This window comes from Oncorhynchus nerka, linkage group LG2 (genome assembly GCF_034236695.1).
Source record: "Oncorhynchus nerka isolate Pitt River linkage group LG2, Oner_Uvic_2.0, whole genome shotgun sequence".
Lineage (NCBI taxonomy): Eukaryota > Metazoa > Chordata > Actinopteri > Salmoniformes > Salmonidae > Oncorhynchus > Oncorhynchus nerka.
Genome location: NC_088397.1, coordinates 83,589,517 through 83,613,866, shown reverse-complemented (window position 1 = coordinate 83,613,866; position 24,350 = coordinate 83,589,517). Strand labels below are relative to the sequence as shown.

General features: G+C 43.8%; 1 protein-coding gene across 1 annotated transcript in view; it reads right to left on the bottom strand.

The window, feature by feature from the left end:
- LOC115143717 (carbohydrate sulfotransferase 11-like) overlaps positions 1-18,006 on the bottom strand; it is a 40,521-nt gene extending 22,515 nt beyond the window's left edge. Inside the window, exon 1 of the mRNA XM_029684194.1 lies at positions 17,616-18,006. Within this exon, the coding sequence (XP_029540054.1) occupies positions 17,616-17,709 (94 nt within the window). The 5' untranslated portion in view covers positions 17,710-18,006. The remainder of the gene's footprint in view (positions 1-17,615) is intronic.
- Between the last annotated feature and the right edge of the window lie 6,344 nt (positions 18,007-24,350).

Genomic DNA, 24,350 nt, shown 5'->3' with positions numbered 1-24,350 from the left:
CACCAAGGTTTAAGTATTTAATTCATGGATTGATTGCCCGCCAGGCTGTCCTGGGAACACCGTGTGCGCTATGCCTGTCATGTGCTGATCAGGTCATGGTGTTCCACAAGGAGCGTCTTCCAAGAGGTGATTGGGTCATCACCAAGATTTAAGTCTTTAATTCATGGATTGATTGCCCGCCAGGCTGTCCTGGGAACACCATGTGCGCTATGCCTGTCATGTGCTGATCAGGTCATGGTGTTCCACAAGGAGGGTCTTCCAGGAGGTGATTGGGTCATCACCAAGGTTTAAGTCTTTAATTCATGGATTGATTGCCCGCTAGGCTGTCCTGGGAACACCGTGTGTGCTATGCCTGTCATGTGCTGATCAGGTCATGGTGTTCCACAAGGAGGGTCTTCCAGGAGGTGATTGGGTCATCACCAAGGTTTAAGTCTTTAATTCATGGATTGATTGCCCGCCAGGCTGTCCTGGGAACACCGTGTGTGCTATGCCTGTCATGTGCTGATCAGGTCATGGTGTTCCACAAGGAGGGTCTTCCAGGAGGTGATTGGGTCATCACCAAGGTTTAAGTCTTTAATTCATGGATTGATTGCCCGCCAGGCTGTCCTGGGAACACCGTGTGTGCTATGCCTGTCATGTGCTGATCAGGTCATGGTGTTCCACAAGGAGGGTCTTCCAGGAGGTGATTGGGTCATCACCAAGGTTTAAGTCTTTAATTCATGGATTGATTGCTCGCCAGGCCGTCCTGGGAACACCGTGTGTGCTATGCCTGTCATGTGCTGATCAGGTCATGGTGTTCCACAAGGAGGGTCTTCCAGGAGGTGATTGGGTCATCACCAAGGTTTAAGTCTTTAATTCATGGATTGATTGCCCGCCAGGCTGTCCTGGGAACACCGTGTGTGCTATGCCTGTCATGTGCTGATCAGGTCATGGTGTTCCACAAGGAGCGTCTTCCAAGAGGTGATTGGGTCATCACCAAGGTTTAAGTCTTTAATTCATGGATTGATTGCCCGCCAGGCTGTCCTGGGAACACCGTGTGTGCTATGCCTGTCATGTGCTGATCAGGTCATGGTGTTCCACAAGGAGGGTCTTCCAGGAGGTGATTGGGTCATCACCAAGGTTTAAGTCTTTAATTCATGGATTGATTGCCCGCCAGGCTGTCCTGGGAACACCGTGTGCGCTATGCCTGTCATGTGCTGATCAGGTCATGGTGTTCCACAAGGAGGGTCTTCCAGGAGGTGATTGGGTCATCACCAAGGTTTAAGTCTTTAATTCATGGATTGATTGCCCGCCAGGCTGTCCTGGGAACACCGTGTGTGCTATGCCTGTCATGTGCTGATCAGGTCATGGTGTTCCACAAGGAGGGTCTTCCAGGAGGTGATTGGGTCATCACCAAGGTTTAAGTCTTTAATTCATGGATTGATTGCCCGCCAGGCTGTCCTGGGAACACCGTGTGCGCTATGCCTGTCATGTGCTGATCAGGTCATGGTGTTCCACAAGGAGGGTCTTCCAGGAGGTGATTGGGTCATCACCAAGGTTTAAGTCTTTAATTCATGGATTGATTGCCCGCCAGGCTGTCCTGGGAACACCGTGTGTGCTATGCCTGTCATGTGCTGATCAGGTCATGGTGTTCCACAAGGAGGGTCTTCCAGGAGGTGATTGGGTCATCACCAAGGTTTAAGTCTTTAATTCATGGATTGATTGCCCGCCAGGCTGTCCTGGGAACACCGTGTGTGCTATGCCTGTCATGTGCTGATCAGGTCATGGTGTTCCACAAGGAGGGTCTTCCAAGAGGTGATTGAGTCATCACCAAGGTTTAAGTCTTTAATTCATGGATTGATTGCCCGCCAGGCTGTCCTGGGAACACCGTGTGTGCTATGCCTGTCATGTGCTGATCAGGAGTCAAGTGTTTCGCCAAGTGAGGAGAACAAGGCTCTTAACCTCTTCAAATGTATCTAAATGTAATCGAAAATATAACGTAATCGAAAATATCCCCAAAAGTAATTATTTATCATGAGAGGTCTATAAACAATAACTAGTCATGCTACATACTCCAAGAAAGGTTCAAATCTCAACTTTCTGGAATTTAAAAAAATAAATTGCTGAGATGTAGCCACTTTTGAGGACACAAGCTCAAGTACACAGTACAAATATGATTTAAAAAATATGAAAATAACATTTTATGATGTATTGCCTATTTAACAAAGCTGTAAAAATCAGGCTTGAAATTACATAATTTTTCTAAATACAACATAATCAATTTATAAACAACTAACTATACAATTTCACCTTCCATACAACTGTAAAATACATATTTGTATATTTAGTGTTCGAGAAAATGTGCATATTTTCTAAAAGTCTCTTGGTCAAAATGTCTGCCCCCACTGCTGTGAATGTCACACAGAGCTTTAGCTTGGCTTCCTGAACTCGTTAGAAACATGCCTTTTATCTCATCCTAACCTTGTCCATCTATGCCATATTTATGAATTATTTTAGATGAATGGCTATAAATCGATCTCTGAATGTGCTGCCGCGACAAAACCAGATTGTGTCAGATTTCCCATCCTGCTTCACAAGGGCAGAAGAGACATACTCCTGTGTCCATGAGAATCTATGGTGTCCACATATCGATTTATACTGTAAGTGAAAATGTCAGTCAGAACCTGTACCAGAACCACGCAGGTCCCCAAAACAGGAAATTTACATCTAATTAACGCACTCAGCAATTTCCAGATCAAGGTTAAGTCAGCATAGGCAGATAAGGTGACCACAGATCTTGGAACATTTTTAATGCCAAAACTAACATTTGGATGACAGTGCAAGACTGACCGTAGATCAAAATAAAAAGCTTATGAAGCACATACAAATTATGCAAGACAAAAATCTGGAGAGAATTCCTTTTGGCATTCCCAGCAGTCCTCTGTGTGTGAGAAGATAATCAAAGCCTACGTGGGGTTTGTGCCTTGGTGAGAGCAGCTGGAAGTAATGGAGGCCAATTATGAACCAAGCCTAGAGTGAGCGAAGAAATACGTCTTCCGGAATCACAAAATAATCTAATCCTGGAGTGCTTGGTCATCATGAATATGCAGCTGGCAGGGGGAAAAGAACAGCGGGGCCTAATCGAGCTGTCATCAATATCCCAAGATGGCTACAGATCTGATGGAAATCCCAGGCAGAACTGATTTCACCTGGGACACTGAGTGCCATCGAGATCTACTTAATGAGAGACAGTCAGTCGTTATCGCTTCTGGGACACTACATTCTAGACTGAAGTCAAACAATACCAAACACTTCAAAAATGAGAATCTGGAACATATTTCAAGACTGTGCTCCTACTCTTCTGACTGGAAACAGGATGTACAGATTTACCCGTAAGGGGATTTTTATTCGTGTGTGGTGCTGCAGTTGTTCTTGACACTCGCGTGTCGAGCAGGTACATCTTATATAACCGCAATGCCCTTGAGTCAAGCCCAGGCAAGGCATGTATGAGGTGGGGACCAGCTTCATTGTGTAAGCTGATAGAACCAAAACATTTTTTGGGGGGGTACACAACACTAAAAAACAAATGAATTGCACTATAACAGTGACTTACGGTGCCCACAAACTGTTAGGGCCTACATAAAGCTGCCCCAACAGCAGAGCTTTCTTTTCAACACCATGGAATGAATCCTTACCACAGCTACACCTGGCTATCAGCGGAGCCTTGTCTGGCAGCGGAAAAGTTAATTCAGCCTCATTTACTGCTTTTGAAAAAAACATAGCTCACAGGGCTGACTTGCTTACACAAATGTGGTTTCTACAGATAATTGAGATGCACATACTTTGGCATAAGGGAAAGATGAGTGGATAAGAGGCCATCAGTAATTTCGATTAAGACATTAATGAGTGAGCTAAGATGTATTTAATCAATATAACTATTTAATCAGCACTTTTCTACTGTATTGCAACAGAATTCAGAACATGGGCTGTTCTTACAGTATTATCCCTGTACACCAAGTAACTACCGTAGGATAAATAAAGGGGACATATAAGCAGACAATGAAAGCTCTTACAATATTAAATTATTACATTTCTCTAAAACAGGTTATAGGCTACATGTGCACCACCAAGTCAGAACAGTAGGCTAAGTTATGAGGGGAAATGGACAAAATTATTAGGGTGAGGCACATGGGCTACTACCAGCTTACTACACAACACATACCTATTACTATCTTAGGTACAATATACATATCTCCCTGGCATATTACATCATTTATGTAGCAGCATACAATACATTTTTGGACTCCCCTTGTTGTGCTGTAATCACTTTACCAGGAAGGTGGAAGGTGGTCCATATTGTGGGCAAACTGTGTCAAAGTCTGGCATTCTTTGGATTTACGGTGCTTTCAAGAGAACTGGAAAAAAACACGGTTGAATCATGACGTCAGTGATCTTCAGGTCAGAGCTCTAGAAAGAGGCCAGAGTTCACGACTTGGAATTCCGAGTTGGATGGCAGTTCAAAACATTTTCCAAGCTGGAGCTAGTTCCCAGTTGTCTTGATCTCACTTGAAGTCTGAGAATTCCCAGTTGTTTTGAACGTGGCAGAAGTCATGCTGGTTTGACAGAATGGCCAATGTATTCAACCTCTTCTGGCCCATGGTGTTGCATGTGAATGTTTATCATTTTTAAGCTTGGAAAAGAGACCCTTAAAACCAGACTTGGACCACACACCCTCTCCACTGAATAGCAGGCTAGTGATTGCTTTGCAACACTTGCAGTTAGCCACTGATTCCTTCCGAACCACTCAATTTCCAACTTGTTGTGTAATGTTTATGTCCAATGGCCGATGAGCACCGATACGTTTCATCTATAATTTGTCTTCCTATGACAAGGGTTGAAAAGGATTTGCCAGGAGATTGTCGACTTGACTCATGATGATAACTGCTTGTCTAGCTTGCTAACTAAGATTTTGAAAGTATGATGTTGACATGATCAGTCCAATTAAATCTAAAGTAGATATATTATTTGACATCATTTTATCTGTGGCCAATGACCTTGAGCCTTCTTGGGATGGGCACTTCTAACGTAAATCTATAGCAACACCCAAGGGTCTTGAATTTTCAAGCTATTCCCGTAGATTTTGTGGTGATGTTTGAGGACCCATGCCAAATCTTTTCAGTCTCCTGAGGGGGAATAGGTTTTGTTATGCTCTCTTCACGACTGTCTTGGTATGCTTGGACCATGTTCGTTTATTGGTGATGTGGATACCAAGGAACTTGAAGCTCTCAACCTGCTCCACTGCAGCCCCGATGAGAATGGGGGTGCAGGCCAGGCAGCAGGCTGTTAGCCAGCCTGCCAGCATAGTGGAGTCTGCCACTAGCACAGTCAGTGTAGTCAGCTCAGCTATCACCATTGAGACCGTGTCTGTGCCTCGACCTAGGTTGGGCAAAACTAAACATGGCGGTGTTCGCCTTAGCAATCTCACTAGGATAAAAACCACCTCCATTCCTGTCATTATTGAAAGAGATCATGATACCTCACATCTCAAAATAGGGCTACTTAATGTTAGATCCCTCACTTCAAAGGCAATTATAGTCAATGAACTAATCACTGATCATAATCTTGATGTGATTGGCCTGACTGAAACATGGCTTAAGCCTGATGAATGTACTGTGTTGAATGAGGCCTCACCTCCTGGCTACACTAGTGACCATATCCCCCGTGCATCCCGCAAAGGCGGAGGTGTTGCTAACATTTACGATAGCAAATTTCAATTTACAAAAAAAAAAAGACGTTTTCGTCTTTTGAGCTTCTAGCCATGAAATCTATGCAGCCTACTCAATCACTTCTTATAGCTACTGTTTACAGGCCTCCTGGGCCATATACAGCGTTCCTCACTGAGTTCCCTGAATTCCTATCGGACCTTGTAGTCATAGCAGATAATATTCTAATCTTTGGTGACTTTAATATTCACATGGAAAAGTCCACAGACCCACTCCAAAAGGCTTTCGGAGCCATCATCGACTCAGTGGGTTTTGTCCAACATGTCTCTGGACCCACTCACTGTCACAGTCATACTCTGGACCTAGTTTTGTCCCATGGAATAAATGTTGTGGATCTTAATGTTTTTCCTCATAATCCTGGACTATCGGACCACCATTTTATTACGTTTGCAATTGCAACAAATAATCTGCTCAGACCCCAACCAAGGAACATCAAAAGTCGTGCTATAAATTCACAGACAACACAAAGATTCCTTGATGTCCTTCCAGATTCCCTCTGTCTACCCAAGGACGCCAGAGGACAAAAATCAGTTAATAACCTCTTGAGACTCTAGGGGCAGTATTTCATTATTGGATAAAAAAACGTTCCCGTTTTAAGCTCAATATTTTGTCACGAAAAGATGCTCAACTATGCATATAATTGGCAGCTTTGGAAAGAAAACACTCTGGCGTTTCCAAAACTGCAAATATATTATCTGTGAGTGCCACAGAACTCATGCTACAGGCGAAACCAAGATGAAACCCTCAAACAGGAAATGAGCAGAATTTTTGAGGCTCTGTTTTCCATCGTCTCCTTATATGGCTGTGAATGTGCCATGAACGAGCATAAGCTCTCTGCCGTTCGTCCAAGGTGTCTGCAGCATTGTGACGTATTTGTAGGCATATCATTGGAAGATTGGCCATAAGAGACTACATTTGCCAGGGGTCCGCCCGGTGTTTTTGTCTAAATTGGTGCGTAATCTTCAGCTGCCGGCATTTTCCCATGGGATTCAGAGGGGAAAGCACACTTCCACAAACGATATATCATCGAAGAGATATGTGAAAAACACGTTGAGGATTGATTCTAAACAACGTTTACCACGTTTCAGTCGATATTATGGAGTTAATTTGGAAAAAAAATTGGCGTTTTGACGAATGAATTTTCGGGTTTTTTTGGTAGCCAAACATGACGCAGAAAACGGACCGATTTCTCCTGCACAAATAATCTTTCAGGAAAAACTGAACATTTGCTATCTAACAGAGTCTCCTCATTGAAAACATCCGAAGTTCTTCAAAGGTAAATTATTTTATTTGAATTGTTTTCTGGTATTTCTGAAAATGTTGCCTGCTGAATGCTAACGCTAAATGCTAATGCTAGCTATCAATAGCTTACATTTACATTTACATTTAAGTCATTTAGCAGACGCTCTTATCCAGAGCGACTTACAAATTGGTGCATTCACCTTATGACATTCAGTGGAACAGCCACTTTACAATAGTGCATCTAAATCTTTTAAGGGGGGGGGTGAGAAGGATTACTTTATCCTATCCTAGGTATTCATTAAAGAGGTGGGGTTTCAGGTGTCTCCGGAAGGTGGTGATTGACTCCGCTGTCCTGGCGTCGTGAGGGAGTTTGTTCCACCATTGGGGGCCAGAGCAGCGAACAGTTTTGACTGGGCTGAGCGGGAACTGTACTTCCTCAGTGGTAGGGAGGCGAGCAGGCCAGAGGTGGATGAACGCAGTGCCCTTGTTTGGGTGTAGGGCCTGATCAGAGCCTGGAGGTACTGAGGTGCCGTTCCCCTCACAGCTCCGTAGGCAAGCACCATGGTCTTGTAGCGGATGCGAGCTTCAACTGGAAGCCAGTGGAGAGAGCGGAGGAGCGGGGTGACGTGAGAGAACTTGGGAAGGTTGAACACCAGACGGGCTGCGGCGTTCTGGATGAGTTGTAGGGGTTTAATGGCACAGGCAGGGAGCCCAGCCAACAGCGAGTTGCAGTAATCCAGACGGGAGATGACAAGTGCCTGGATTAGGACCTGCGCCGCTTCCTGTGTGAGGCAGGGTCGTACTCTGCGGATGTTGTAGAGCATGAACCTACAGGAACGGGCCACCGCCTTGATGTTAGTTGAGAACGACAGAGTGTTGTCCAGGATCACGCCAAGGTTCTTAGCGCTCTGGGAGGAAGACACGATGGAGTTGTCAACCGTGATGGCGAGATCATGGAACGGGCAGTCCTTCCCCGGGAGGAAGAGCAGCTCCGTCTTGCCGAGGTTCAGCTTGAGGTGGTGATCCGTCATCCACACTGATATGTCTGCCAGACATGCAGAGATGCGATTCGCCACCTGATCATCAGAAGGGGGAAAGGAGAAGATTAATTGTGTGTCGTCTGCATAGCAATGATAGGAGAGACCATGTGAGGTTATGACAGAGCCAAGTGACTTGGTGTATAGCGAGAATAGGAGAGGGCCTAGAACAGAGCCCTGGGGACGCCAGTGGTGAGAGCGCGTGGTGAGGAGACAGATTCTCGCCACGCCACCTGGTAGGAGCGACCTGTCAGGTAGGACGCAATCCAAGCGTGGGCCGCGCCGGAGATGCCCAACTCGGAGAGGGTGGAGAGGAGGATCTGATGGTTCACAGTATCGAAGGCAGCCGATAGGTGTAGAAGGATGAGAGCAGAGGAGAGAGAGTTAGCTTTAACAGTGCGGAGTGCCTCCGTGATACAGAGAAGAGCAGTCTCAGTTGAATGACTAGTCTTGAAACCTGACTGATTTGGATCAAGAAGGTCATTCTGAGAGAGATAGCGGGAGAGCTGGCCAAGGACGGCACGTTCAAGAGTTTTGGAGAGAAAAGAAAGAAGGGATACTGGTCTGTAGTTGTTGACATCGGAGGGATCGAGTGTAGGTTTTTTCAGAAGGGGTGCAACTCGCTCTCTTGAAGACGGAAGGGACGTAGCCAGCGGTCAGGGATGAGTTGATGAGCGAGGTGAGGTAAGGGAGAAGGTCTCCGGAAATGGTCTGGAGAAGAGAGGAGGGGATAGGGTCAAGCGGGCAGGTTGTTGGGCGGCCGGCCGTCACAAGACGCGAGATTTCATCTGGAGAGAGAGGGAGAAAGAGGTCAGAGCACAGGGTAGGGCAGTGTGAGCAGAACCAGCGGTGTCGTTTGACTTAGCAAACGAGGATCGGATGTCGTCGACCTTCTTTTCAAAATGGTTGACGAAGTCATCTGCAGAGAGGGAGGAGGGGGGGAGGGGAGGAGGATTCAGGAGGGAGGAGAAGGTGGCAAAGAGCTTCCTAGGGTTAGAGGCAGATGCTTGGAATTTAGAGTGGTAGAAAGTGGCTTTAGCAGCAGAGACAGAGGAGGAAAATGTAGAGAGGAGGGAGTGAAAGGATGCCAGGTCCGCAGGGAGGCGAGTTTTCCTCCATTTCCGCTCGGCTGCCCGGAGCCCTGTTCTGTGAGCTCGCAATGAGTCGTCGAGCCACGGAGCGGGAGGGGAGGACCGAGCCGGCCTGGAGGATAGGGGACATAGAGAGTCAAAGGATGCAGAAAGGGAGGAGAGGAGGGTTGAGGAGGCAGAATCAGGAGATAGGTTGGAGAAGGTTTGAGCAGAGGGAAGAGATGATAGGATGGAAGAGGAGAGAGTAGCGGGGGAGAGAGAGCGAAGGTTGGGACGGCGCGATACCATCCGAGTAGGGGCAGTGTGGGAAGTGTTGGATGAGAGCGAGAGGGAAAAGGATACAAGGTAGTGGTCGGAGACTTGGAGGGGAGTTGCAATGAGGTTAGTGGAAGAACAGCATCTAGTAAAGATGAGGTCGAGCGTATTGCCTGCCTTGTGAGTAGGGGGGAAGGTGAGAGGGTGAGGTCAAAAGAGGAGAGGAGTGGAAAGAAGGAGGCAGAGAGGAATGAGTCAAAGGTAGACGTGGGGAGGTTAAAGTCGCCCAGAACTGTGAGAGGTGAGCCGTCCTCAGGAAAGGAGCTTATCAAGGCATCAAGCTCATTGATGAACTCTCCGAGGAACCTGGAGGGCGATAAATGATAAGGATGTTAAGCTTGAAAGGGCTGGTAACTGTGACAGCATGGAATTCAAAGGAGGCGATAGACAGATGGGTAAGGGGAGAAAGAGAGAATGACCACTTGGGAGAGATGAGGATCCCGGTGCCACCACCCCGCTGACCAGAAGCTCTCGGGGTGTGCGAGAACACGTGGGCGGACGAAGAGAGAGCAGTAGGAGTAGCAGTGTTATCTGTGGTGATCCATGTTTCCGTCAGTGCCAAGAAGTCGAGGGACTGGAGGGAGGCATAGGCTGAGATGAACTCTGCCTTGTTGGCCGCAGATCGGCAGTTCCAGAGGCTACCGGAGACCTGGAACTCCACGTGGGTCGTGCGCGCTGGGACCACCAGATTAGGGTGGCGCGGCCACGCGGTGTGGAGCGTTTGTATGGTCTGTGCAGAGAGGAGAGAACAGGGATAGACAGACACATAGTTGACAGGCTACAGAAGAGGCTACGCTAATGCAAAGGAGATTGAATGACAAGTGGACTACACGTCTCGAATGTTCAGAAAGTTAAGCTTACGTAGCAAGAATCTTATTGACTAAAATGATTAAAATGATACAGTACTGCTGAAGTAGGCTAACTGGCAGTGGCTGCGTTGTTGACTTTGTAGGCTAGCTGGCAGTGGCTACAGTGCTGCTATTCGGGGGCTAGCTGGCTAGCTAGCAGTGTTGATTACGTTACGTTGCGTTAAAAGAACGACAATAGCTGGCTAGCTAACCTAGAAAATCGCTCTAGACTACACAATTATCTTTGATACAAAGACGGCTATGTAGCTAGCTATGTAGCTAGCTACGATCAAACAAATCAAACCGTTGTACTGTAATGAAATGAAATGAAAATGTGATACTACCTGTGGAGCGAAGCGGAATGCGACCGGGTTGTTGAGTGCGGAAGTTCAATACTGTTACACAAATGCTAGTTTTGCTATGGTTGAGAAGCATATTTTTGAAAATCTGAGATGACAGTGTTGTTAACAAAAGGTAAAGCTTGAGAGCTAGCATATTGATTTCATTTCATTTGCGATTTTCATGAATAGTTAACGTTATGGTAATGAGCTTGAGGCTGTATTCACGATCCCGGATCCGGGATGGCTCGCCGCAAGAAGTTTTAACCACCTAACTGAGGAACTCAATTTAACTTTGCGCAATACCCTAGATGCAGTTGCACCCCTAAAAACTAAAAACATTTCTCATAAGAAACTAGCTCCCTGGTACACAGAAAATACCCGAGCTCTGAAGCAAGCTTCCAGAAAATTGGAACGGAAATGGCGCCACACCAAACTGGAAGTCTTCCGACTAGCTTGGAAAGACAGTACCGTGCAGTACCGAAGAGCCCTTACTGCTGCTCGATCATCCTATTTTTCTAACTTAATTGAGGAAAATAAGAACAATCCAAAATTCCTTTTTGATACTGTCGCAAAGCTAACTAAAAAGCAGCATTCCCCAAGAGAGAATGACTTTCACTTTTGCAGTGATAAATTCATGAACTTCTTTGAGGAAAAGATTATGATTATTAGAAAGCAAATTACGGACTCCTCTTTATATCTGCGTATTCCTTCAAAGCTCAGTTGTCCTGAGTCTGCACAACTCTGCCAGGACCTAGGATCAAGAGAGACGCTCAAGTGTTTTAGTACTATATCTCTTGACACAATGATGAAAATAATCATGGCCTTTAAACCTTCAAGCTGCATACTGGACCCTAGGCTTCCTGTGCTTGGCCCTCCTATGTTGAACATAATAAACGGCTCTCTATCCACCGGATGTGTACCAAACTCACTAAAAGTGGCAGTAATAAAGCCTCTCTTGAAAAAGCCAAACCTTGATCCAGAAAATATAAAAAACTACTGGCCTATATCGAATCTTCCATTCCTCTCAAAATTTTTAGAAAAGGCTGTTGCGCAGCAACTCACTGCCTTCCTGAAGACAAACAATGTATACGAAATGCTTCAGTCTGGTTTTAGACCCCATCATAGCACTGAGACGGCACTTGTGAAGGTGGTAAATTAAATTTTGATGGCATCGGACCGAGGCTCTGCATCTGTCCTCGTGCTCCTAGACCTTAGTGCTGCTTTTGATACCATCGATCACCACATTCGTTTGGAGAGATTGGAAACCCAAACTGGTCTACACGGACAAGTTCTGGCCTGGTTTAGATCTTGTCTGTCGGAAAGATATCAGTTTGTCTCTGTGAATGGTTTGTCCTCTGACGAATCAACTGTAAATTTCGGTGTTCCTCAAGGTTCCGTTTTAGGACCACTATTGTTTTCACTATATATTTTACCTCTTGGGGATGTTATTCGAAAACATAATGTTAACTTTCACTGCTATGCGGATGACACACAGCTGTACATTTCAATGAAACATGGTGAAGCCCCAAAATTGCCCTTGCTAGAAGCATGTGTTTCAGACATAAGGAAGTGGATGGCTGCAAACTTTCTACTTTTAAACTCGGACAAAACAGAGATGCTTGTTCTAGGTCCCAAGAAACAAAGAGATCTTCTGTTGAATCTGACAATTAATCTTAATGGTTGTACAGTCGTCTCAAATAAAACTGTGAAGGACCTCGGCGTTACTCTGGACCCTGATCTCTCTTTTGAAGAACATATCAAGACCATTTCAAGGACAGCTTTTTTCCATCTACGTAACATTGCAAAAATCAGAAACTTTCTGTCCAAAAATGATGCAGAAAAATTAATCCATGCTTTTGTCACTTCTAGGTTAGACTACTGCAATGCTCTACTTTCCGGCCACCCGGATAAAGCACTAAATAAACTTCAGTTAGTGCTAAATATGGCTGCTAGAATCCTGACTAGAACCAAAAAAATTGATTATATTACTCCAGTGCTAGCCTCCCTACACTGGCTTCCTGTCAAAGCAAGGGCTGATTTCAAGGTTTTACTGCTAACCTACAAAGCATTACATGGGCTTGCTCCTACCTATCTCTCTGATTTGGTCCTGCCATACATACCTACGCATACGCTACGGTCACAAGACACAGGCCTCCTAATTGTCCCTAGAATTTCTAAGCAAACAGCTGGAGGCAGGGCTTTCTCCTATAGAGCTCCATTTTTATGGAACGGTCTGCCTACCCATGTCAGAGATGCAAACTCGGTCTCAACCTTTAAGTCTTTACTGAAGACTCATCTCTTCAGTGGGTCATATGATTGAGTGTAGTCTGGCCCAGGAGTGGGAAGGTGAACGGAAAGGCTCTGGAGCAACGAACCGCCCTTGCTGTCTCTGCCTAGCCGGTTCCCCTCTTTCCACTGGGATTCTCTGCCTCTAACCCTATTATAGGGGCTGAGTCACTGGCTTGCTGGGGCTCTCTCATGCCGTCCCTGGAAGGGGTGCGTCACCTGAGTGGGTTGATTCACTGATGTGGTCATCCTGTCTGGGTTGGCGCCCCCCCTTGGGTTGTGCAATGGCAGGATGGTAAGTTGGTGGTTGAAGATATCCCTCTAGTGGTGTGGGGGCTGTGCTTTGGCAAAGTGGGTGGGGTTATATCCTTCCTGTTTGGCCCTGTCCAGGGGTGTCCTCGGATGGAGCCACAGTGTCTCCTGACCCCTCCTGTCTCAGCCTCCAGTATTTATGCTGCAGTAGTTTATGTATCGGGGGGCTAGGGTCAGTTTGTTATATCTGGAGTACTTCTCCTGTCCTATTCGGTGTCCTGTGTTAATCTAAGTGTGCGTTCTCTAATTCTCTCCTTCTCTCTTTCATTTTCTCTCTCGGAGGACCTGAGCCCTAGGACCATGCCCCAGGACTACCTGACATGATGACTCCTTGCTGTCCCCAGTCCACCTGACCGTGCTGCTGCTCCAGTTTAAACTGTTCTGCCTTATTATTATTCAACCATGCTGGTCATTTATGAACATTTGAACATCTTGGCCATGTTCTGTTATAATCTCCACCCGGCACAGCCAGAAGAGGACTGGCCACCCCACATAGCCTGGTTCCTCTCTAGGTTTCTTCCTAGGTTTTGGCCTTTCTAGGGAGTTTTTCCTAGCCACCGTGCTTCTACACCTGCATTGCTTGCCGTTTGGGGTTTTAGGCTGGGTTTCTGTACAGCACTTTGAGATATCAGCTGATGTACGAAGGGCTATATAAATAAATTTGATTTGATTTGTGTGCTCGGTCCTCTTCTTCCTGTAGTCCACAATCATCTCCTTTGTCTTGATCACATTGAGGGAGAGGTTGTTGTCCTGGTATATCACGGCCAGGTCTCTGACCTCCTCCCTATAAGCGGTCTCGTTGATGTCGGTGATCAGGCCTTCCACTGTTGTGTCATCTGCAAACTTAATGATGGTGTTGGAGTCGTGCCTGGCCGTGCAGTCATGAGTGAACAGGAAGTACAGGAGGAGACTGAGCACGCACCCTTGAGGGGCCCCTGTTTTGAGGATCAGCGAGGCGGATGGGTTGTTACCTACCCTTACCACCTGGGGGCAGCCCGTCAGGAAGTCCAGGATCCAGTTGCAGAGGGAGGTGTTTTGTCACAGGGTCCTTAGCTTATTGATGAGTTTTGAGGGCACTATGGTGTTGCACGCTGAGCTGTAGTCAATGAATTGCATTCTCACATAGGTGTTCCTTTTGTCCAGGTGGGAAAGGGCAGTGTGGAGTGCAATAGAGATTGTATTATCTGTGGATCTGTTGGGGTGGTGTGCAAGTTTGAGTGGGTCTAGGGTTTCTGGGATAATGGTGTTGATGTGAGCCATGACCAGCCTTTCAAAGAACTTAATGGCTACAGACGTGAGTGTTGCGGGTCGGTAGTCATTTAGGCAGGTTACCTTTTAGTTCTTGGGCACAGGCACTATGGTGGTCTGCTTAAAATATGTTGGAATTACAGACTCGGACAAGGAGATGCGAGCATGCGCTGCCTCGCAGTACACGTCCTGGTAATCTGTCTGGCCCTGCGGCCTTGTGAATGTTGACCTGTTTAAAAGTCTGCATAGAGCATGATCACACAGTCTTCCGGAACAGCTGGTGCTCTCATGCATGTTTCAGTGTTATTTGCATCGAAGTGATGATAGAAGTAGTTTAGCTCGTCTGGTAGGCTCGTGTCACTGGGCAGCTCTCGGCTGTGCTTCCCTTTGTAGTCTGTAATAGTTTGCAAGCCCTGCCAAATCCGACGAGCGTCAGAGCCGGTGTAGTACGATTCGATCTTAGTTCTGTATTGGCGCTTTGCCTGTTTGATGGTTCGTCGGAGGGCATAGCGGGATTTCTTATAAGCTTCCAGGTTAGAGTCCAGCTCCTTGAAAGCAGCAGCTCTAGCCTTTAGCTCAGTGCGGATCCATGGCTTCTGGTTGGGGTATGCACGTACGGTCACTGTGGGGACAACGTCATCAATGCACTTATTGATGAAGCCAATGACTGATGTGGTGTACTCCTCAATGCCATCGGAGGAATCCCGGAACATATTCCAGTCTGTGCTAGCAAAACAGACCTGTAGCTTAGTGTCTGCTTCATCTGACCACTTTTTTATTGATCTAGTCACTGGTGCTTCCTGCTTTCATTTTTGCTTGTAAACAGGAGTCAGGAGGATAGAATTATGGTCAGATTTGCCAAATGGAGTGCGAGGGAGAGCTTTGTATGCGTCTGTGTGTGGAGTAAAGGTTGTCCAGATTTTTTTCTCCCTCTGATTGCACATTTAACATGCTGATAGAAATTTGGTAAAACCGATTTATGTTTCCCTGCATCCTACTAGGAGCGCCGCCTCTGAGTGAGCGTTTTCTTCTTTGCTTATGGCGGATAACAGCGTATAACCAGCCAGCTGTATGTTGATAGTGTCGTCGTTCAGCCACGACTCCGTGAAGCACAAGATATTACAGTTTTGAATGTCCTGTTGGTAGGTAATCGATTGTATTCTCCAAAGATTACACGATTGCTAGTAGAATGGAAGGAACGTTTGATAAAAAGCCCCAAAATGTACTCTTTTAGGCTTACTTGGTCTCAGTATGGCTGGGCATGTCTGAATATGGCAATTGTATTGGCAAAGAAGGACCAAAGTGGGATAGGCCTCGCAGTAAAATAAATGCAGCAACAGCTGGAAACTCTCACCACATTATTCCACATCGCAGAGGAAACACTGAACCAATCAGACTGGTAATCAAAGTTTTCCTCCATTCTGGTCCACATCCCAGAGGGAAATGGAGACAGGTTTTGCCAGGAGGTAAAACTTTAATGAAAGCTGTTAAGAGTGGGGTGGAGACGCAATACAACAATAACACACACTGTAAACACACCATCTCTGTGGTTTACTCAGTAACAGCAAGGCATTGGAAGATGTCTTTATATCTGTAGTGTGGTGTAGGCCAAGTCTGCAAAATGACCAACTTTCTCACTTTAGTCAAATTACTAAGTAAATTGGTATACAGTTTCTATTTGGCACACCAAGAAAAAAAATATCTGACAAATATTTTTTCTGTAAAGTGTGTATTTAGCCTCAGTATAGGTCATAAATTAAGACTTTTTGTTTGCATGATGTAAACTTTGATAAATAATGCATCGCAAACATCTCAACCAGCCGGCTGAGTTGCCCAATTAGAGTAAACAAATGTTGTATCGGAATTTGCTTTAAATCATCTCAAATATGACACATTCATTTACATTATGTCTGCTTCATGTAGGCCTAGTAAATGAGGACAAACTTCAAATAATACAATTATACTTTTCTGTCAAAATATAAAATATTAGAAAGCATGTAAATTAATGTGTTTACATTTTATATGCTTAGTATACCAATAAAATGACATGTACTGAACAATATTGTGAAACATATTGAAGATAACAGGCAGACAATGCATAATGTTATGGATTTGAAAGGAATTTTGTATTTGCACAAACAAGATCTAATTACAACATTTCTCCATTATCACTAGATTTAAACACAAAGCTGCAATATGTACGTTTTTGAGCGACCCGACCAAATTCACATATAAATATAATTTATAGATCTGTCCATCTCATTGAAAGCAAGTCTAAGACACTGTACATCTGTTCTATGTGCCTAATTTCTATGCTTCCTGTTCTTATGTTTTGTTTTTAAGCCTTTTACTTCTGATTTTACACACCAGCTTCACAGAGCTGAAAAAATATATATTTTTAGTTATGGAAAATGTATTTTACAGCGGTTTAGATGGTACAATGATTCCCTACTCTATATTCACTTGTTTTGTCACAAACTGAAATTAGGCGAACTTAGAATTTTTGCAACCAAGAAATGGTGTAGCAATTTCTGCATAGTGGACCTTTAACTAGGAAAGTCAGTTAAGAACAAATTCTTATTTTCAATGACGGCCTAGGAACAGTGGGTTAACTGCCTTGTTCAGGGGCAGAACGACAGATTTGTACCTTGTCAGCTCGGGGATTCGATCCTGCAACCTTTCGGTTACTAATCCAACGCTAGTTCCACTAGGCTTTATATATTTATAAATGTATCATTTAATTTAAAAATGTAAAAAGAGCTGCCTGATAAATACTTGGTGGTAGCACCTTTGGCAGCCATGACAGACAGATTTGAATCATTTTGAATACGATTCTACCAACCTTTACTCTCTTACGGCAACATTTGTTTTAGTAAACATTGCTCAAGCTCAGTACATTTGGTTCGGAATCATTCATGAGCAGCAAATATTGAGTGCCTATTACTGTACAATAAGGATACTTATTAATACGAAGAAGAAGAAGAAAAGATCCCAATGTAGGGCATGCCATTTGAGAGCTTTAAATATACATACTGTATGTTCAAAAGTTACTCTGTATGCACAACACATGGTGAAACTATGAACCCTTATTAACGTCGAAATATAAAACGCTCGTGCAGGGTATTCGACTCACCTGGTTTCAAGTTGCTCTGAAAATAGAATATAACCATTATAAAACACCCCAAGCACATCGCAAGAACCATCCGATTAACTTTGGGTTTTCTCATCCTGAATCTTAAGGAACGACAAAACCGACCCAAATCCGTTTGTAATTCATGCGAAAAAAATGACCGTTCCACGCTCAAGTAATGTTAGGGATTTGGACATTCGAGAACATTGCCCGGGTACATATAGAACAGCCTCTTCTTCAAATAAAATTGCTGGTTGTTACTTGTGCAATTCGTCATGTTGATGTACATCCACGCATGTTCTGCGCTGTTGAAAAGTTGCAACTGTTCAACCACAAAAGGAGCGACACTTTATGGTGTGTGAAGCCAGCAAATAATGAGTTGCAGACACAACTGGCCAGGGGAAAAACACAAATGTATTTTTATGATGAAGGGTTTTATATGCCCGTTGAAGCTTCTTTCCAAACGTTTGGTTTTTTGTTAACTCTTTACTTTCCAGAAACATGGCTGGCACGTGGCATGGGGTGAATCATATGCTATACTGAACAAAAATATAGCAACATGAGCAGAAATAACAAATCCAAATCCATAAAGCCATTTTGTGGGGGGAAATTAATTCAGATTGGGTGCACCCCTGCCAAGTCATGTGAAATCCATAGATTAGGGCCTAATGAATTTATATAAATGGACTGATTTTCTTATATGAACTGTAACTCAGTAAAATCTTTTAAATTGTTGCATTTTATATTTTTGTTCAATATACATACACCCACAAGAGTTTAGTTGGTGAAATTGGGAAAGAAATATGATGTATATTCAGTGAACCAATGCAAATTAATTCCTGGTATAAAATGAATGACTACAGTGATATTGGAATAGGCCTGGGTTTATTTTTTCTGCAACTAGATACTAATGATCTAGCACCTATTGCACGCAAGCTACATAAGCAAGTAGGGTAATTACAGTGTAGACATTGTTACATATACGCAGGTAAAAATCAGTTCTGGGCCATACACCACCGTTCACTACTACAGTGATATTTCAAATCAAATGTTATGTCACATGTGCCGAATACAACACGTGTACACCTTACAGTGAAATGCTTACTTACAGGTCAAGAAAGTATTTACTAAATAAACTGAAGTAAAAAAATAAAAATAACAAATGATTAAAGAGCAACAATAAAATAACAGTAACGAGGCTATATACAGTGGGGCAAAAAAGTATTTAGTCAGCTACCAATTGTGCAAGTTCTCCCACTTAAAAAGATGAGAGAGGCCTGTAATTTTCATCATAGGTACACTTCAACTATGACAGACAAAATGAGAAAAAAATCCAGAAAATCACATTGTAGGATATTTTATGAATTTATTTGCAAATTATGATGGACATTTGGGAAAACACTGCTGTGAGGAACTTAAGGGAAAGTGTAATTGTAATGGGAGAGATTATTAAATACAAGGTTACATTTCTTAACCAATAAACATGGTTGGTGGGAGGACAAAGTAATGAAGCCATGATAGATTCTCAAAAAACTGTAAACTGTTCTCGCTCCACAATCAATAATCTGTTTGGCTATTTAAAACTAAACAAGACTTATGAAATAAAAGCAAAACCACACCATACTGTACAGTATGTGCTTTAAAAAGTAATGCGCTTGTTCATTTAGACTACCCTTCGTGTAGCTTTCCCTCACAGAATTTCAATGATTTGACTGTTATAGACACTAAACATCACATAGTTGGAGCATACAAACGTTTCTAACATATCTTTTACCTTTGACCTGCCTCTAAAGTCGACCTGTTACATAACACAAGAGAGACAAAAAAAATGATAAGTGGCTTCGATATTTGACATTTTTGTTCTTGAGAATGTAAATCTCTAACATTGTTTTGGGTATTGGCATGATAGACTAGCAAGCCAGGGCAGTGTCTGCATTCCACCGTAATACTTATTGTCAGTGCTTCATTCTGCTGTGTCAGACCACATCTGTCAGAGAACTGGAAGCGACGGGAGAGCAGGGACGAGGAAAAAAGACAACTGCAAACCAGTTTCAGATACACAGAGAAAAAAAGACGTCAATCATTAATACTGTTTTTGCCATCTTTACTGCAGAGCAAGCAGTATTTTAGTGATCATCTCAAAGTCACCTACAACATCCCTTTTAGAGAGGATTTGGGCATGAAATATGAGTTTGCTAATTGGGGGACATTGACTAGCACTGGCCTTTGGTTACAAAATTGTAATTTTAGCAGTTGGTAGCAGTGGCTAGTTTAACTAAGCCAAAGCATGCATTGCACTCTCTCTTTGTCCATAGACATTTCACGTATGGCCCAATCATCCCTATAACCCTGCAAGCTTGTATTTGAAAACGAAGGCCATGATGGTAAGGTGTAACTGTCACTCAAATGACAAGAAGGACAGCATCTGCTGTGGCAATAGTAGGGCAAAGGAGAAAATTACAGCAAAGTGACACACACACACACAGAGAGAGAGAAAGACCCAGAGAGAGAGCGCGCTCCCTGGCATGGTCTCTCGCTCTGTGCTTGACACAGATCTGAGGCTGAGCACCCTTGTGATATTGTCGGGACATAAGAGCTCACTCTCTCCCCTCCCTTCTTCCCTCCCCACCTCCTCCTCCTCCATCAAGCCATCCCTCCTCCTCTAAAGAATGACACTCTGTCCCAGGATTCATTGCAAACACATTTTTGTCCAGATGAGGTGAAGGGTCCATTTGTTTATGGGTAATATGTTCCCAGACAGTACAACAAACTGAGTGAATGGCTCCACATAAAATAGGTAAATAAAAACAAACTCAGTAGGATTACAAATATGGGGATGGTTTGGTCTTTATGCAAAGAATTGTTCAGCTCTTCGTGGACACCAGGGACTAGTGAAACTGTGCTGTCCCCTACTGGACAACAATGATAAAACAGTGAAATGTTGAGATGACAGAAGACATACAGAAAACAAGAGGAGAAACAATGATTCTCCTTGTTCATACTTCCAAGTTTGAACTGAATTGTTACTCCTTTTACATCTGTACTTATCTGCTATTAGTCATCTAACGCGCGCATAGAATGGTCGGTAGAATGGTCCCACTTTAAAGCTGTAATGTGTAACTTTTTGGGCCACCCAACCAAATTAACTTAGACATCGGAATTATAGATCTGTCACTCATTGAATGCAAGTCTAAAGAAATCAGTAGATCTGCGCTATTTCTATGATTCCCGGCTTTGTACAACAGCTTCAAACAAATGAAAATATTTTTGGTTCCTGAAAAGACATTTCACAGCGGTTTTGCAAAATGATTCTCTACGCATTGCTTGTTTTGTCACAAACTGAAATTAGGCAAACTATTGGAATTTGATCAACCAGGAAATGGCAGAGCGATTTATGAATATTGCTCTTTTAAACTAGCGTATAAATGCATCTTATAAAGACTCAAGGAAGCCTTCGTAAGATCTTTATTAGGCCTATATAAAATGCATCACTCTATATAGCACCTTGACTTTTCATGAGCAAGTTTGATCATTCAAAGCACCAGCAGAGGACACTTGAGTCCATACCCCGCACCCTGCCATTGTTCGAACCATAGAGAGAATCATAGGGAGAGGTACATTACGCAGAAATAAGAAATTATCACTCCACTCATACTAGATATAAACTCAGCAAAAAAATAAATGTCCTCTCGCTGTCAACTGCGTTTGTTTTCAGCAAACCTAACATGTGTAAATATGTGTATGAACATAACAAGATTCAACAACTGAGACATAAACTGAAAAAGTTCCACAGACATGTGACTAACAGAAATGGAATAATGTGTCCCTGAACAAAGGGCGTGTCAAAATCAAAAGTCTCCTCCTCATGGACTGCACCAGATTTGCTAGTTTTTGCTGTGAGATGTTACCCCACTCATCCACCAAGGCACCTGCAAGTTCCCAGACATTTCTAGGGGGAATGGCCCTAGCCCTCACCCTCCAATCCAACAGGTCCCAGATGTGCTCAATGGGATTGAGATCCGGGCTCTTTGCTGGCCATAGCAGAACACTGACATTCCTGTCTTACAGGAAATCACGCACAGAACAAGCAGTATGGCTGGTGGCATTGTCATGCTGGAGGTTCATGTCAGGATGAGCCTGAAGGAAGGGTACCACATGAGGGAGGTGTTGTCTTCCCTGTAACTCACAGCGTTGAGATTGCCTGCAATGACAACAAGCTCAGTCCGATGATGCTGACACACCGCACCAGACCATGACGGACCCTCCACCTCCAAACCGCTCCCGCTCCAGAGGCCTCTGTGTAACGCTCATTCCTTCAACGATAAACGCGAATCTGACCATCACCCCTGGTGAGACAAAACCGTAACTCATCAGTGAAGAGCACTTTTTGCCAACCCTGTCTGGTCCAGCGACGATGGGTTTGTGCCCATAGACAACGTTGTTGCCGGTGATATCTGGTGAGGACCTGTTTTACAACAGGCCTACAAGCCCTCAGTCCAGCCTTTCTCAGCCTATTGCGGACAGTCTGTGCACTGATGGAGTGATTGTGCGTTCCTGGTTTAACTCAGGCAGTTGTTGCCATCCTGCACCTGTCCCGCAAGTGTGATGTTCGGATTTACTGATCCTGTGCAGGTGTTGTTTCACGTGGTCTGCCACTGCGAGGACGATCAGCTGTCCATCCTGTAGCGCTGTCTTAGGCATCTCACAGTACAGACATGGCAATTTATTGCCCTGGCCACATCTGCAGTCCTCATGCCTCCTTGCAGCATGCCTAAAGCATGTTCACACAGATGAGCAGGGACCCTGAGCATCTTTCTTTTGGTGTTTTTCAGTCAGTAGAAAGGCCTCTTTACTGTCCTAAGTTTTCATAACTGTGACCTTAATTGCCTACCGTTTGTAAGCTGTTAGTGTCTTAACATGCACCTGTGGAACGATCATTAATTAATTGTTTATGGGTCATTGAACAAGCATTGGAAACAGTGTTTAAACCCTTTACAATGAAGTTATTTGGATTTTTACTAATTATATTTGAAAGACAGACGGGGTCCTGAAAAAGGGACGTTTCTTTTTTTGCTGAGTTTAGTTCCTGAGTCACTGATGCAGGATGAGTCGGTGACAGCTCAAGGAAGTCTAAAAACATTTAGTTTGACTTGTAATAAACCAAACGGCATTACCTGTTCAGTTTTCAATGCAAAGTACTAAGCATACTGTATATGTCCATTGAATGTAATCAAGTTAATGACTGATGATTGTTTGAGTCTAAGATTAACAAAAACCTGTACTTATAGTCAAACATGTTTCAACACAAGACTCCATTACAACAGAGGTGGTTAGGGTCATTATTTGCAGTGAGGCAGGAATAACATGACTTGCCATTGTGAGTCACAGAAGTTGTTGGCTGTTTTCTGGTAACAATCACAGAGCACGTAAAGTTCGAGGTCACTTTATCTAGCCCGATCTAGAAGAAAAAGAAACGCACACCTATTAAGACGAGGTGCTGGCTAGCGGAGTAGAAACTTTATCTAGCCCGCCTTGGCTACATTTCCTTCTGTACCATAAAGGTATGGGAGACAATCGATAGGAGACCAAATGTTAAGTGGTTCTGGGGTCTTTGTACAGTATGTTTGCAATCCTTGACAACCTCATTCTCAGTGAGAGGAAAAGGCCTTGTTCTTTATAATTATGGGCCCTAATCTCAAAAATATAGAACAGGACTAGAAAAGTTTACTTACGAATTTATTCAACCCCTTTGGACTATTCAGGTATGTTGCCACAGATTTCTAGAAACTGACATGAATTACTCCACCTTAAATAAACTCTGGGAACACGTTGATTAACAGGGATGGAGCTCTGTTTGTTTGAAAAGCTCTCAATGATAAACAGAGAAAATAATTTAATCAGATCTCCGGTAGATTGCTTTTCAATTCAACTGAGGGACTATAAAGCTAATTAAAATTCATAGTCCAGAGTTGCCATGGCAGCATGTGCAGGTGACACCGTTTACACACCCAAGCGAAAGACAGAACCACTAAACCCAACAAAAGCTTCACACCAGTCCAGGCTCTTTTGATCATGACCGCCACTAACTGGATGAATAGGCCATAGCAATTGATACACAAATCTGAACGGAAATACCCCATTATACATTTTTCAAAACATCCTTGTCTGATATATAGGGAAATTAATGGGAGCCCACTTCAACGTGGTTTGATCGACTGTGGACGACGAATGAAGAGGATTAAAATAATCTCATCACTATGAAAACCACACACCCACCTTGTACTGAAAAACAGTTCTCAGCAAACAGCATATTGGTTTTCCTAAAGATATACCTCAGTTTAACTGTTTATATACAAATTCCCCCCTCCCAATACACCTAATGGTTTATGATATGCAAGTAATGAAATGCTGATATAGTCTAGTCACAGATCTGTTTGTGCCAGGACAAACCTGGTCTGAGTGGAAGCCACATTGCTGGTCCTTTCCAGTAAGGAGGAAACGTCAAAGCACACTGATAAGACTTTTCACACACCCGATTCCCGGTTATGAACTCTGATCTTATCTCAGGAAACTAAGGAACGCCCAAACACCCGATATTTCTTTAGGTACTTTCCCGTAAACCGGACATACTCTTCTCGCATGCACAAGATTACCACTAAACCCACTAGGCAACCACACAGAACAGGTCGTTTCATGATAGAAGCTAAAATAAAAGTAACATCTTAAATTTCACTGACA